The following is a 14,475-nucleotide window of genomic DNA, read 5'->3' on the forward strand; positions in this document are numbered from 1 at the left end:
CATGAAATACTTACATTATAAAAGCCAAAACACCAATAGCCCAGATATCAGTTTCAGGGCCAACTCCTTGTCCTTCTAAGATTTCAGGAGCTTTAGGAAGGACAATATAACCTAACATAAACAAGTTATCATTTAAGTAATTAAAAGTTATTATTTGTTGGTAAATTATATTGTTTTGTTTTTTATATCATATTAGTTTATTTATTTTAAGATGTTGAATAATTTGTACAGAAATTATCAGTTTTATTCAGCATTAATGCATTATATTAAAAGTAGAGAGTTTTTTTTTTTCATAAAACTACAAATATGTAATTCCAAAACTGTTACTGTTATTTTACTGGAATCTGGTTTTAGTCCATTAATATAATTTTTTTTATTTTAATTATTATTGCTTTATTATTCTTAAGCATACAATATGCACATTAGAGTGATTGATAAAAGATCATGTGACACAGAGGACTAGTAAAATGGCTGATAAAAATTAATATCTTCCATCAAAAGAATAAATTATACACCAAAATACACCTATTGGTCACTTTATTAGGTACGTCTGTCCAACTGCTCATTAATACAAATTTCAAATTAGCCAATCAAATGGCAGCAACTCAATGCATTTAGACATGTAGACATGGTCAAGACAATCTGCTGTAGTTAAAACCGAGCATCAGAATGGGAAAGAAAGGTGATTGAAGTGACTTGGATTGTGGCATGGTTGATGGTGCCAGGCTGGTCTGAATATTTCAGAAACTGCTGATCTACTGGGATTTTTTTTTACACACAACCATCTCTAGGGTTTACACAGAATGGTCCGAAAAAGAGAAAAAATCCAATGAGCAACTTATCTGTGGGCGCAAATGTCTTGTTGATGCCAGACGTCAGAGAAGAATTGACAGACTGGTTCCAGCTTATAGAAAGGCAACAGTAACTCAAATAACCACTCGTTACAACCAAGAACGCACAACATGTTGAACCTTGAGGCGGATGGGCAACAGCAGCAGAAAACCACACCGATGCCACTCCTGTCAGATAAGAACAGGAAATTGAGGGTGCAATTCGCACAGGCTCACCAAAATTGGACAACAGGAGATTGGAAAAACCTTGCCTGGCCTGATGAGTCTCGATTTCTGCTGCTACATTCGAATGGTGAGGTCAGAATTTGGCATCAACAACATGAAAGCGTGGATCCATCCTGGCTTGTATCAATGGTTCAGGCTGGTGGTGCTGGTGTAATGGAGTGAGGGATATTGTCTTGGAACTTTTTGGACCCATTAGTACCAATTGAGCATTGTGTCAACGCCACAGCCTACCTGAGTATTGCTGCTGGCCATGTCCATCTCTTTAAGACTTGTGATGGCTACTTCCAGCAGGACAACGAGTCATAAAGCGTGAATCATCTCAGACTGATTTCTTGAACATGACAATGAGTTCACTGTACTCAAATGACCTGCACAGTCAGCAGATCTCAATCCAATAGAGCACCTTTGGGATGTGGTGAAATGGGAGATTTGCATAATGGATGTGCAGCGAACAAATCTGCAGCAACTGCGTGATGCTATCATGTCAATATGGAGCAAAATCTCTGAGGAATATTTCCAGTACCTTGTTGAATCAATGCCACGATGGTTCAAGGCAGTTCTGAAGGCAAAAGGGAATCCAACCCGGTACTAGTAAAATGTACCTAATAAAGTGGCCAGTGTATATTAAAACTAAAAACTGTTTTTTTTTTTAATTGAGTAAATACTGAATTCAGTCACTGTAATTATGATTAATTAAATTAGGGTTTGGTGAGCACATGGATTATTATTTTTTCAATCGTTTCCCAAATTTTCTATAAAGAATAATAAATATTAGCAAAATCAAAAGCAATAGTTTTTAGATCATACTACAGTATCTTTGATTTACCTTTATTATCTGTCATTTCCCTGATATGTTCAATGTTCAGCGCCTGTCCTGGATGGAACGGCTGAGCGGAGCCTAAATCCACAATCTTCACTAAATTTTTGCCCGTCACAAGCATGTTATCTGACTTCAAATCCAGGTGTACAATGCGTCGACTGTGCAGGTAATCCACAGCGCTCAGAATCTGCTCCAGCAGGTCAGTCACATGTGCTTCTGAATAAAGATTCCTACAAACCAGCAAAACAACTTTTTTTACAACACACTGTTACAAACCATGATTTCAAGCAGCATCTATGAAAATGCATTCTCTACCTTTCTGCGAGGTTATAAAGCAGCTCTCGCCCTGAGCACAGCTCCTCTATAAGCAGCAGGCAGGTGGAGGTGAGGATGGCCGAATGCAGCTGGACGATTCGAGGGTGGCTGAGTCGACGGAGCACTTGATATTCCCTCAAAACCAGCTGCCTCTGCTCTGGTTTGTAGGGAGTCATTTTAGCTGCCAGCATCTGAGAGCTGCGGCTGTCCTCACACTGCATCACCACACTGAAACGGCCTCTGAAAAAAAAAAACACATACACTTGTCAGCCCACACTATCTCATTATAACTTATCACCTAAATTAAGTGATTATAATGATTGTAATTAAAATGATATGAGAAAATATCGACAATAATGGTAATGAATTATTTTCTGAGCAGTTAATGTCATGACTGTGTTGTCCACCAGATGCCACTGTAGTTCGTCAGCAACCCCCAGCTAACTACAGTGGCTTTAGAACTACATTTCCATACATTTTTTCGCGCCCACACCCGGTTTGTCATCTACACTGATTTACAACCACAGCTGTCTCCGTTCTCCGTTGATTACCTGGACTATATATTTAGTTATTTATCCTCAGTTGGTCGTTGTCGTTCCTGTCGGTATGTGTTTCCTGATTCCAGTTTATATCCTGTTCTTGTTGCTTAAGTTTAGTTCTAGTTTAGTCTGTTTGAGTTTCTAGTTTGTTTGTTTGTTTGTTTACTTTGTTACTTTGATTTTTGGGTTTTGTCACTGTTGCTGCACTATTTCACATTAAAAGATCTGCACTTGGATTCTACAACCTTTTGATCACCATAACGTGATAGTTAAAGGTGAAGTGTTTATTTTGTCTCCACTAGAGAGTGCATATTCAAAATAAACAAAAGGCGTATTTGATAAAGCCATGACTGAGTGGAATCATGGGAGTTGTGGTCCGAAATTGTTCATGGTTGAGCTAAGCATTCAAAACTTATTATCATAAGCAGAGTAAAGACGAAAGCTGTCAAAGTGAAACAAGAGTGCTGAAGCAATTGCTGATAAGAGATGAATGCAACAGCAGAAAAGCAGCAGAGATTTTATTATGCAACAATAAGCCACTTCTACTTCCTGGCATTATTACGTTAAGAGGAAGCAATGCTGTTTTATCACCCTAAATACATTATAGGGTCCATACATTTTTAATAAAATGCACAACATATTGAAATGTCTTTAGTGTTTCCCTGTTTTCTATCAAACCGAACTGGAAATTGAGGGTGTAAGACTTCATTAGCATGGAGACATGAGACTGCACAAAATACGGTCCGTGTCACTAATTTATATAGCTTATTTCTCTGGATTTGAACATTCTTCGAAACATCTGAAATAATCTAAGTACTAAGTCAGCAAAATAAATAAAACTGTTGCAGAGGTTTTTGAATATTTAAATGAAAAAAAAATACACAAATGGTTAATTCTTGAGTGAACTATCGCTTTAAGAACATGTTTTTGCTAACAAACCCTGATTAATTATTTTGGTGTTAAAAAATTGTTTTGAAACTGTAATCTAGCCATGAAATTGAGTTTACAAAACTGTTAACAGGGAGATTCAGAATTGTGAAAGCTTAAATAAATGTGCAGTCCATGTACCTGTTGATTTCAGAAAGGAATTTATAAGACTTTTCGGTGCCAAGACCTCCAGGTACAGTGATCTTTGACCCAATGGACTCCATCTCAATAAGAGGACTGTGAGAGTCTGGAAAAGAAATAAAATAAGTAAAACTGGTCATATGCATAAACTGATTATGAGTTTAGGCCTTATAATAATCAGGAGTCAGAAGTATTAATTTTGGTTTACCTGTATTTTTTTTACTCTCAAACTGCTGGCAGACGTTCACTGGGATTTTATGAATGATCAAAGACCTCAGTTTTAACAAAAATATTCTTTGTACAAAGGAAAATACTTTTAAATAAGCAGTCTAATATGAACCTATTATTAGAAAGTCATATTTTTGATGGAAAAAACAGTACAAGACAGAAACAGAGCAGTTGCAGAGATCTGTTATAGGGTGTAAATAAACTATTTAACTTCAGTTTCATTTTTATTTTAATTAGCATACCTTCATAAGGTATTGCCATGAAGGCAGGTGGTGATGGATCACTGAAAGGTGCCAGCCCTGTCTTAGTGTGATAGGAAACTCTGAACATATATCCTGGTCCTCTTGGTAGGGTTTTAGCAGTGAAACAGCTATCTGTGACATTTTCTGACAACACTCTCCACTCGCCACCTAACATAAAAGAAAATACATTATTTATTAAGTACAACAGAAAGCAAAAACACACTGGAAAAATAATATAAATAGATGGGACTGAGTGTATTCCTTTAGTATGTATTCTTACCATTTACACTATACTGAATACAATATGTGACAAGCTCTTTGGATGGCACAGGTTTCCAGAAGACAAGAGCTCCTCCTCCTGCAAGCTGAATTACATCTGGCCTGGATGGTTTGACTGGACATTCTTGTAGAACATACAACAAAATACTTTTAAAAATCTCTTACAAATAGCTAGTAAGCTCTTCATTCAAAACCAAAAAAAGTATCAACCCTAACACAAGCCTTTGAATAGTCATTTATCTTAAATAGTAATTTATCTGCTGAAATTCTTAATTCTGATTGGCTGAAAGTTGTCAAATAAAATCGAAATGCATTTGTAGTTCCAGTTTGTTTTGATCACAGCTCAAAATAAATGCTTCACTCAAACATTAGTAACCATACTAACTCGATGACAGTTGCGGATGCTGATCAGCTAACTCACTAATATGCTCAAACATATTTGTAAAGATGTGGCTAGCACATGTTATATGAGCTATTATACTGTATATGCCCATGTCACGTACATGCACACATCTGATCTCTCTCACATGCATGCTTTCTCTCTGTCTGCCTGTGACTGACTCAAAGCAGGACCAGGAGATCTAACATGTCATAACAGATGACAATTCTGTAAAATATAGTGCTGCAAAGAGCAAATCTAGTTTTAAAATGTCCATACCTTGGCAAATGAGCACAGGGTAATCAAAGTTTTGATGTGTGTTGAAGGATTTTATATGCACAATGTGGAGGCAAAGAACCATTCAACAAAAACTTACATATATTATATCAAAGACTCTAAAATACACAAGACATGTCACTCGTATCTTTCTGAATTGAGAAAAGTGTAACGGTCAATATGGTAAATAAAGCCCCGCCTACTAGTGCAGGAGCCAATCATCGATCGCTATATGGTGAATAAAGTCCGCTTTCTAGTACAGGAGCCAATCATCGATTGCTCTAGACTAATGATTCTCCGAGGGAGGGGCTTGGACCAGAGGTGAGTTTTTGCAGAGTTTGTGTGAACATTTAGAAATTAAACTAAAGACAAAGTTGTTGTTTATTTAATTGGGTGATTCCTAATATGAAATGTAATCCTGAGCTTGACAAGCAATTTTGGAGAATTTGATGTTTCCCTATTCAAACAGAATGCCCGAGTATACTACCCAAAAGCTGTTTCAAAGAAGGCTGCAGAGTGAAATGACTTGCCTTAATGGGACTGATTATATTAAGCAATGCTTCTATCAATATAGCATACACTGAAATTAATGATAACAAATTATTTAATCCAGAGATAATTTTTAGATGAACAAATCTGTCTAAAAAAAATGTACCTTTGCTTTTTTTAAATATTGGCACTTTCAGTGAGAACAGTTTGCTCTTCTTCTGAGGGCTTTCAGATGAGGTGGGAGCTGGAACTGAAAAGGTCATCTGCTCTTGCATGATAGGGGAGGCGTTCTTCACAATTGGACCTTTAAGAAAGAGTTTTACTAAATATTGCTTTAACTGAACAGTAAAGCAGCCAATATCTGCTAATTTCAAATGTATATAGAATCAAAAGTAGCCTACCAACTTTCTTCTTCTCCACGTCCTCCTTGCTGGACTGTCGGGTGAACAGTTTCGTAATACTAGAGGCTGAAGCTCGCATCTTTTTCCTCAGCGTTAGAAGAGGGGTCTTGGGTTGAGCTCCTTCTGCATGTTTCTTTTCCGGTGCCTCTAGTTGAGGAGAAGAATGGCTAGCCCAGGAATGCTTGCGGAAGATCTTCATGAATCCAGGCTTGGAAGATTTCCCACTTGGAGGTTTGTCTTGTAGAGCCGGGGCTGAAGCATGTCTTTGAAGCACCTCTTTGCTTTCCCGATCTGCTATTGCAGCCTGAACAGGAACAGCAGAGGAGCTTCTTCTCAGTGGGACACTGCTCTTACGGCGAACCTCATTTAGTCCAGAGCTTGAACTGTTGGTGCGGCGTCTTGGTGGGGCTTGTGGGAGGTCTTGGCGAAGAGATCTCAAGACTCTCTCCATGTCCTCATCCTCAGAGTCCTGAAGTAAAGAGCATGCAGATGTTTTGCCAGAAGATCCAGCAATCACGAAGGCATCATGGTGGGATCTGTGGGGAAGTGCTTCATATGATCCTGCGTCTGAGCCATGGTCAAGAGAGCATGCTAATGAAATGTGAGAGCCATCCACGCTCTCCTCATCATCTGATTGGGCTGCTTCAGTTTCCAAATTCTGCAATTGGTGATCATCCTCACATGTATTTTTTGAATCTTCCTGATGTTCTTCATCAGATTCTTGGACCTCGTCTTTCTGCTTTCTCACATTTACAGGTCCCTTCTTTGACAAAAACGCAGAGCGACGGCAGAGTTTCCTTCTAACCTGGACTTCTTCAGTTTTCTCCTCTTCTTCGTCTGTTTTCTTGTTAATTTCAGGATCATGCTCATCCTCTCCTTGCACCGTTGAAACTGGTGAGCGTTGAGTGTAAACATCTAATGACCTGCTTCTTCTCTGGGTGCATATGCTTGGATGACCAGCACTCACTCCACTATCAAATGAGCTGGACTTGAGGATAGACGCATGCATCGATGCTCTTCTCTGGTTACGATTCGCTTCTAGGTCTGGGGAATCTTCTACATACTCAATGAGGGGTTCATTTAACCTGCCAGAGAGGCTAGCACGGAGAGGTTTACGGCCACGATCTTGCTTTTTAGCTTGGATTTTATCCCGAAGCGTCATGTGACGAGCAGACATAGGTGAAAGCTGCTCGGAGCTGCAGTAAAAAGTACTCTTGATGAGGATACGACGCGGTATAGGAGGCCCACCAGTCAATCCTTCATCCCCCTCAGAGAGAAGAACAGAAGGGCTGTCGTCTCGCTGCTCCAAACCGATGGGCTCCATTGACGATCCAGTCACAGGAATCACCAATGGGCCGCTGTGAACTCCGTCCTCACCGATGAGCACTTCTTCTTCATCCCGTTTTAAAATAGTGGGAGACTTTGACATATGAGTGTGTTCATCATCTTCCTCCAAATCATCTTCCTCCTCCTCGCTGACCTGCTGGAAGAAGTCCCAGGCATCTGCCTCATCGTACTCTGAAGAGGATCCGCTACTTAAGGATGTGCTGCTGGGCTGCTGGGTGTCTCTTGGAGCTGTAATCGCAACGTCACGCAGAGGAGCCTCCAACAACTCTGGGATTGGTCTTAGAGTCAGAACTGAGCCGAGGCATGTTAAAGAACGCTAGAGAACAAGCATGGAAAAAGCGTAGACAGACATTAAAGAAGATTTTTTATTTTTTTTGGACAGTTAATGGCAGAGGAAATCGTTTTAAAATTTACCTGCCATTTTCTCCTTGAAATGAAAGATTTTAAATTCTTGGTGTTTATTTCCACTGGTTCTTCATCTTCATAGTAACCCTGAAAATGATTACATTTTATTTATTCGTGATTTGCATGATTTGTTGCTATTTTAATTCCATCGCAACCCTAATTTTTAAGTTTTGCACCAAATTGTTCAAATAACAAATTCATTTGCACCACTTTGTGGACTCATGGGTGTGCTTGTCTATAAAGGAGGTGTGTTAAGGTGCATTGTTGTTATTTTGAGAAACCGAAAGACCACACCGTTGACCAAGTAAAAGCTGGTCTAAAGTCCAGCGCAAAGTGTGTTAGTTATGCGCCTATGCAGGTTAAAACACTTAATACACACAGGATGTACAGCAATACACAAATATCTCTACATATGAAAAAATAAAGTAAACTACATAGATATGGAAAAAAAAACACTACCTCCATGCCTTCATGTCAGGGGGCTTTCATCATCATATCATTATCACCATATGAATAGGATGTGTGTTTGGATATAACTGAACATAAGTTTTTTGACCACACTTTTTTCATACACAATGGTAATTCAAAGTGCTTTACATAAACAAGAATAAGAGAAACAAGAAAATAAAAATGATTATAAGAATAAAAATGATTAAAACAAATAGTTAAAATGGGTTATAAAAGATCAAAAGATTATTCGTTTACTGAAAATTAGAAGTGAATTTAGAAATAGTTTTGAAACAAATCTATGCGCTTAACAAATGAAATTAATGATGTAGGCTAATGGATGTCTTCAGAGGAGTGCATACAACAGCGTTTCCTAATCCACGTAAATAAATAAGTAAAGTAAAGAGTAAAAGTAAAGTAAAGAGAAAGTAAAGAGGCCGAATGGAGGAGGCTCATGCTTTATTCTCGCTGCAGATGGTCTGTTTAACGGTTTTCTCGCTAGTGAAGAGTTCAGTTTTTCCATTCAGTTTTTTCACTTACAAAGTGGAGTAAAATAGCAAATGCACCAAGGTACGATGAAACTGACTCTTAAAAGGAATGGGAGACGAAACTCATTCATTCATTTTCTTGTCAGCTTAGTCCCTTTATTAATCCGGGGTGGCCACAGCGGAATGAACCGCCAACTTATCCAGCAAGTTTTTTCGCAGCGGATGCCCTTCCAGCCACAACCCATCTCTGGGAAACATCCACACACACTCATTCACACACACACACTATGGACAATTTAGCCTATCCAATTCACCTCTACCGCATGTCTTTGGACTCTGGGGGAAACCGGAGGAAACCCACGCGAAGACAGGGAGAACATGCAAACTCCACACAGAAACGCCAACTGGAGCCGAGGTTTGAACCAGCGACCCAGCGACCTTCTTGCTGTGAGGCGACAGCATTACCTACTGTGCCACTGCCTCGCCAGATGAAACTCTAATTGGTTTAATGCACATTATGCTCAAAACACACCCAGAACTCATTAAGAGAATAAGCACAACCCTTTTAGACTATGCACTGGAGCACAAACCACTAGAGCCCAATATGTGTTAAAATAGAGCCCAAGATGTGTCTTTTAGGCACATCAGTAACTTCAGTAATTAAAATAACTTGTGAAAATAAAATGCCTTATATAAATTAAATAATGTAATAATTTTCCACCATCATTTACCATGCAATATATCTAAATAGAAACGAAACAACATTCTTAAATTGAAAAGTATATTAGCATATGATAATACTTTTAGTTTTAATAATAATTTTTACACGTTGAAATTATTGTATTATTATATAGATTATTTATTGAAATATGTTCAAAATAAATTTAAATACAAGCTGGTGTTCAGAAAAGAATAATGAATTAAATTACAAACAAACAAGTATTTGGTTGCATTGTGATCCTCAAATAGTCCTTTAAAATATCATCAGTTGTTTCTTGCAGATGTTGCTATCAAAGTAAGCCATATAGCTATAATCAATGCGAAATAGTGCCTTCTTTAAATAAATGTCAAAATGTTTGATTTTCCATAAAAAAAATAATAAATAAACAGGACACATTCTAATGTACAGAAAAACACAATGAAAAGTGGTTTTACCTGGAACCACTCATGGCTCAAACACTCAGATGCAGATGGCCTCTTTCTATGAAGGTGACACAAAAGAGCATTATCACCTGCTCCTCATAAACACTTAAAATACACCCATGCAATCAGATCCTACTCTGGGTCTGGCTGTAGAACCCTATGTAGAAAGTCCTGTGCCTCCACACTTCTGCTTGTGATTTCAGGTGTGTCCCAGTACAGCACACCTTCGGCAACCTTCATCAGTGTGGCACGGTCGTTCTCCCCGAAAAAAGGACAGTGGCATGTTAAGCTGCCAGAAAAAAAAGAATGTTATAAAAATGATTCATAAAAAAAATAAATAAATAAAAAGCTTTGATAGTCACACAAAGCTAAAGCAAATGTAAATGTCAAAGCACTCACCATAAGTAAGCAACCACACCAAGAGACCTGGAATAAATAAAAAATAACATTAACCAAAAAAAAAAGTATGACAGCATTAGATTTCAGAACATTCTGTTCATAACAACTTGGTATAAAAAAATGTTTTTTCACCAGATATCAGTGACTGCTGTCACAGGCTCTTGGTGGACAATTTCTGGAGCAATAAACTCAGGCGTTCCAAATTTGCTGTATTGATGTCTGGAGCTGTCAACTTCCTGGCAAAAGCCAAAGTCACATATTTTGATGTCTTCTCTTGTGGGGGACACCATTAGGATGTTGTCTGTCTGCACAGAAAAAAATGTAAATTAACTTATAAAGATGGTTGCAAATTAGTACATAGTTTAGAAAAGTGATTGTAAAAGCCTTAATTATTCTAATTAGTACCATTTCTTGTAATTGAAAAAGTTCTGTCATCATTTCCACACCCTTGACTTCTTTCAAACCTATCAAAGTTTTTTGGGGGAAACCGGTAACCATTGACTTCCATACTATTTGTTTTTCCTGCTATGGTTTTCCAATATTCCCTGAAATATCTTCTTTTTGTTCAACAGAACAAAAAACTCAAACAAGCAAAGAGTGAGTAAATGAAGGCTTAATTTTTATTATGGGGTGAACTATACCTTTAAATTTGTTAATTAAAATAATAAATATTGAGCAAAGATTAATCATGATCAATCACACCCAAAATAAAGGTTTGTTTTGACATAATACTGTATATCTGTATGAATGGCATATAATTATTATATATATATGTGATACATACATAGAAACAAAACTATAAAAAACTATTTTGTTACAAAGAAGTTTAAATTACATATATATATATATATATATATATATATATATATATATATATATATATATATATATATATATATATATATATATATATATATATATATATACAGTGAACAAAATAACTTACTTTGATATCCAGATGTAGTATTTTCATACCATGTATGTATCCAATTCCCTCCAGAACCTGCTGAATATATAACTGGACCTAGAATTAAAGAATGACAATTATACATTTTGCTTGATTATTTGTTTAAAAATATTCTTGGAATTCAATAAAATAGCCAATATTACCTCCCTCTCTGTGACCGATCCCTTTAAAAACAAATGATCTAGTAAGCTTTGTGAAGAACATCTGTGGGAATAAATAAAACAATAAAAGCATATATATATATGACATCACTATATGATCACTTAATTTATAAAGTTAAATACTAAATCATTTAAAAAAGAAGAAATATTGAATCCTACAATTCTACCACCAAGACCAGCGTGCGTCTTGTGGAGAAAAAGTCCAGCAAGCAGGCGAGTCTGCGGTGAGCAAGACGGGACAGCAGGTCTCTCTCCTGAAACGCTCGGGTTCGCGTGCTGCTCCTGAGTGGAAGAAACTTGGCAGCAAAGCATTCACCACTCGCCTTGTGTGTGACTTTTTTAACCACTCCAAAAGTGCCCCTGGATGTCCACACGAAATGAGGAAATGTAAGAAGGGTGTCATAAAACAAATCTGATATTATATTAACTATGACACAAAAAAAAGTTAATATTACCTTCCTATTTCTTCATAAACATCATACACAGAATGTAGTTTCCGTCTTTTTCCAAATTCCACTTCTCTCGACTCTTCAATTTCTTCTGGGCCTGAAAAGAAAACACCTGAGTGAACTTTATTTTAAAAAACTATTGCTGTGTCCCAATTCGCATACTATCCATCCTAAATAGTATTTGAAAATAGAATCAGTTTGTCCCAAATCCTAGTATGTTGAAAAGATTATGCCAAAGGTTTCTAGATGCTTAGTTACTTTTGATTAGCAACAAAATCACATCTTGCAAACCCTAAAGATAATAACAGATATCTACATCTCACCTGTGTCAACATTAAGCTGTGCGTGACAAAACACCTGTCCTGCACTGTTACTAGCTATACAGGTGTAGGTGCCACAGTCCTCTGTTTGAGTATCCAGCAAAGTGAGAGAGCAACGTGCACCATTTTGGACTATTACCGTGTACTCACTGGATGAGATCTCTACGTCATCCTGAGGAAAGAAAATGTATGCAGTAAATACAGTTTTTGGTAATAACTAGGGACAGACAGATTCTGCTGACATTTATTGTTATTTCTGCACAATATTTTGCAAAGAAATAAAAATAAAAATCTGTGGAATGATTTTAAGAGGAAAGTAACTAAAAACTTAAAACATGAAATAAAAAGTCAGAACTTTTTGACATAAAGTTTTTGCTTAAATGTAAATAAAAGTTTTGAAAAAAAACTACAATGATACTTCTTGTACATCATCTTATTATTTTTTGGTAAAAGACTTATTAATTTCTGGTCCAAAAAAAAACTTGCTGGTTGAATTAAAGTAACTTTAAGTCAGAATTTGCCATGGGTATAATTCATTTTGAGCTTGACTGTATTTAAACACATTTACATAAGTAAATAAAAAGACTGATTGATGGGCTAAAACTCTAGTTAGTGTGGGTCTAGTTATAACATTTACGAAAAAAAAAAAAAAAAACATCAGCACCATTTAGATCTCTTGATACCTTGAACCACTGAATCTCTGGGCTAGGCTGGCCAGTAATAATAGCACAGAGCGTTGCAGGCTGACCAGGTCGGATTTTGAGGTCTTCAATGGCCACCTGCACAGCGGGAGGCTCTGAAAATAATTAAATTGCGTGTGAAATCCAAAAGTCCAATATTTATGTTGCTATCGCACAATGATATTCTTTAGGTGAACAATTAATCCGAACAAGTTAATTCACTGACATTTTTTTGTTTTGTTTTGGTCATCTTTAATCAAGGTCTGACCATTTGATTCCACATTAGAAGTTGCGTTTTTTCTCGGCTTCAGCCACAGTATTCTTAACCCCACCTAAATTACTGTTAGTTTACTGTGAGGGAATGATGCGTGAAAAGACAGCCCTGCCCCACACTCAATTCAGTTGGAAGTAAATCAACATATTGAAACAGTCTCAGCCACTTCCGATTCACACTTTGTACTTTGAGTGCAGATGAGTTTCACAATCCACTGTTCAATTATTTTGCTGCTTGTTCATTTTACTTATATAAAATGAGCTCAAACAATACAATTCTTAAGATTTATTGGCGATTACTTATTTGTTTTATGTTCAATCCACTTAATTTTTTGTGTTAACTTAATCGATATGAGTTGGGACGACATGATTGAATTGTGGAACCCTACATTTTTTACAGTGTGGTGATAATTGATCACAGGTTGTTTAACATCTCGGACTGTCTTTACCTGTGAGCTGATGCTCCTCTGTGTCTGAGTAAAAGTGTGTTTCCTCTGGCTCTTCTGGTGACTCCTGCCTCTCCACGTCATGCTGTTCCTCCACAGTGAGTGCAGTGGCTCTTTGGAAACACACATTTTGACACAAGACGTAAACATTATGAGTATCAGTATTTAAAGAACAAAAGTATACGCAGAATGAGTGGAGAACTATACTGTATACACTACCCAGCAAACAATTTTGTGTTTAATAGAAATCTTAATGTAGACAGCTTGGCAAAAACAAGGCTAAACTTGGGCTATCAGAGAAAATCTAATAGACATCTAAGAATAGCCCAACTAGACTTGTCGTCAAATAGACAGATTAGACAGACTTTATATGGTGTAGTCATTCATTTCTGCTTATTTGATGACTAGTCTAGTTTTGGCCTATTCTTTAACATCTATTAGATTTTCACTGACAGCCCAAATTTAGCCGTTTTAGTCAAGACGATTATGTTTAGACATCTTTTAGACAACTATTAAACATCTTTAAAAAAAATGCTTGGTGGTGTAACGGTTGCCGTATATTGGTGGAATTTTAGCATCCCGTTCTCTCTCTCTTTTTCTCTCTCCCTCTCTTTCTCTCTCCCCATCTCTACCTGTCATATCCTTTAGGTCCGCCTTCGCGGAATCTGATTGGCCAGGAGACCAGTCACTCATCATTAGGTGACGTGGCGCTGTCACATATAAGGACGCCAGGGAGAGCGGATGACAGCGCGCTTTTCCTTTGATCCCGTTTTTGTGTATTTTTGCCGACATGATTTTGTTATTCGTTAATTTTGCTTAACTTTCGTTTGGATAAAAT

The 14,475-nt window shown here is 37.2% G+C and overlaps 1 protein-coding gene and 1 long non-coding RNA gene across 2 annotated transcripts in view; one reads left to right on the top strand and one right to left on the bottom strand.

The window, feature by feature from the left end:
• LOC147842616 (uncharacterized) overlaps positions 1-14,475 on the top strand; it is a 1,013,036-nt gene that overhangs the window by 878,321 nt on the left and 120,240 nt on the right. The gene's annotated exons all lie outside the window — the stretch shown is intronic.
• obscna (obscurin, cytoskeletal calmodulin and titin-interacting RhoGEF a) overlaps positions 1-14,475 on the bottom strand; it is an 83,541-nt gene that overhangs the window by 2,910 nt on the left and 66,156 nt on the right. Inside the window, exons 64-83 of the mRNA XM_087264451.1 lie at positions 13,641-13,750; positions 12,922-13,034; positions 12,242-12,410; positions 11,925-12,015; positions 11,629-11,829; positions 11,452-11,512; positions 11,288-11,365; positions 10,474-10,646; positions 10,342-10,368; positions 10,079-10,231; positions 9,955-10,000; positions 7,874-7,951; positions 6,113-7,775; positions 5,878-6,015; positions 4,569-4,691; positions 4,289-4,456; positions 3,819-3,924; positions 2,212-2,451; positions 1,903-2,126; positions 15-111 (exon numbers count right to left, since the gene is read on the bottom strand). Coding sequence (XP_087120577.1) covers positions 15-111; positions 1,903-2,126; positions 2,212-2,451; positions 3,819-3,924; positions 4,289-4,456; positions 4,569-4,691; positions 5,878-6,015; positions 6,113-7,775; positions 7,874-7,951; positions 9,955-10,000; positions 10,079-10,231; positions 10,342-10,368; positions 10,474-10,646; positions 11,288-11,365; positions 11,452-11,512; positions 11,629-11,829; positions 11,925-12,015; positions 12,242-12,410; positions 12,922-13,034; positions 13,641-13,750 — 4,059 coding nt within the window. The remainder of the gene's footprint in view (positions 1-14; positions 112-1,902; positions 2,127-2,211; positions 2,452-3,818; positions 3,925-4,288; positions 4,457-4,568; positions 4,692-5,877; positions 6,016-6,112; positions 7,776-7,873; positions 7,952-9,954; positions 10,001-10,078; positions 10,232-10,341; positions 10,369-10,473; positions 10,647-11,287; positions 11,366-11,451; positions 11,513-11,628; positions 11,830-11,924; positions 12,016-12,241; positions 12,411-12,921; positions 13,035-13,640; positions 13,751-14,475) is intronic.

The sequence above is a fragment of the Danio rerio genome, chromosome 8 (assembly GCF_052040795.2).
Source record: "Danio rerio strain M-AB ecotype USA chromosome 8, GRCz13ab, whole genome shotgun sequence".
Taxonomy (NCBI): domain Eukaryota; kingdom Metazoa; phylum Chordata; class Actinopteri; order Cypriniformes; family Danionidae; genus Danio; species Danio rerio.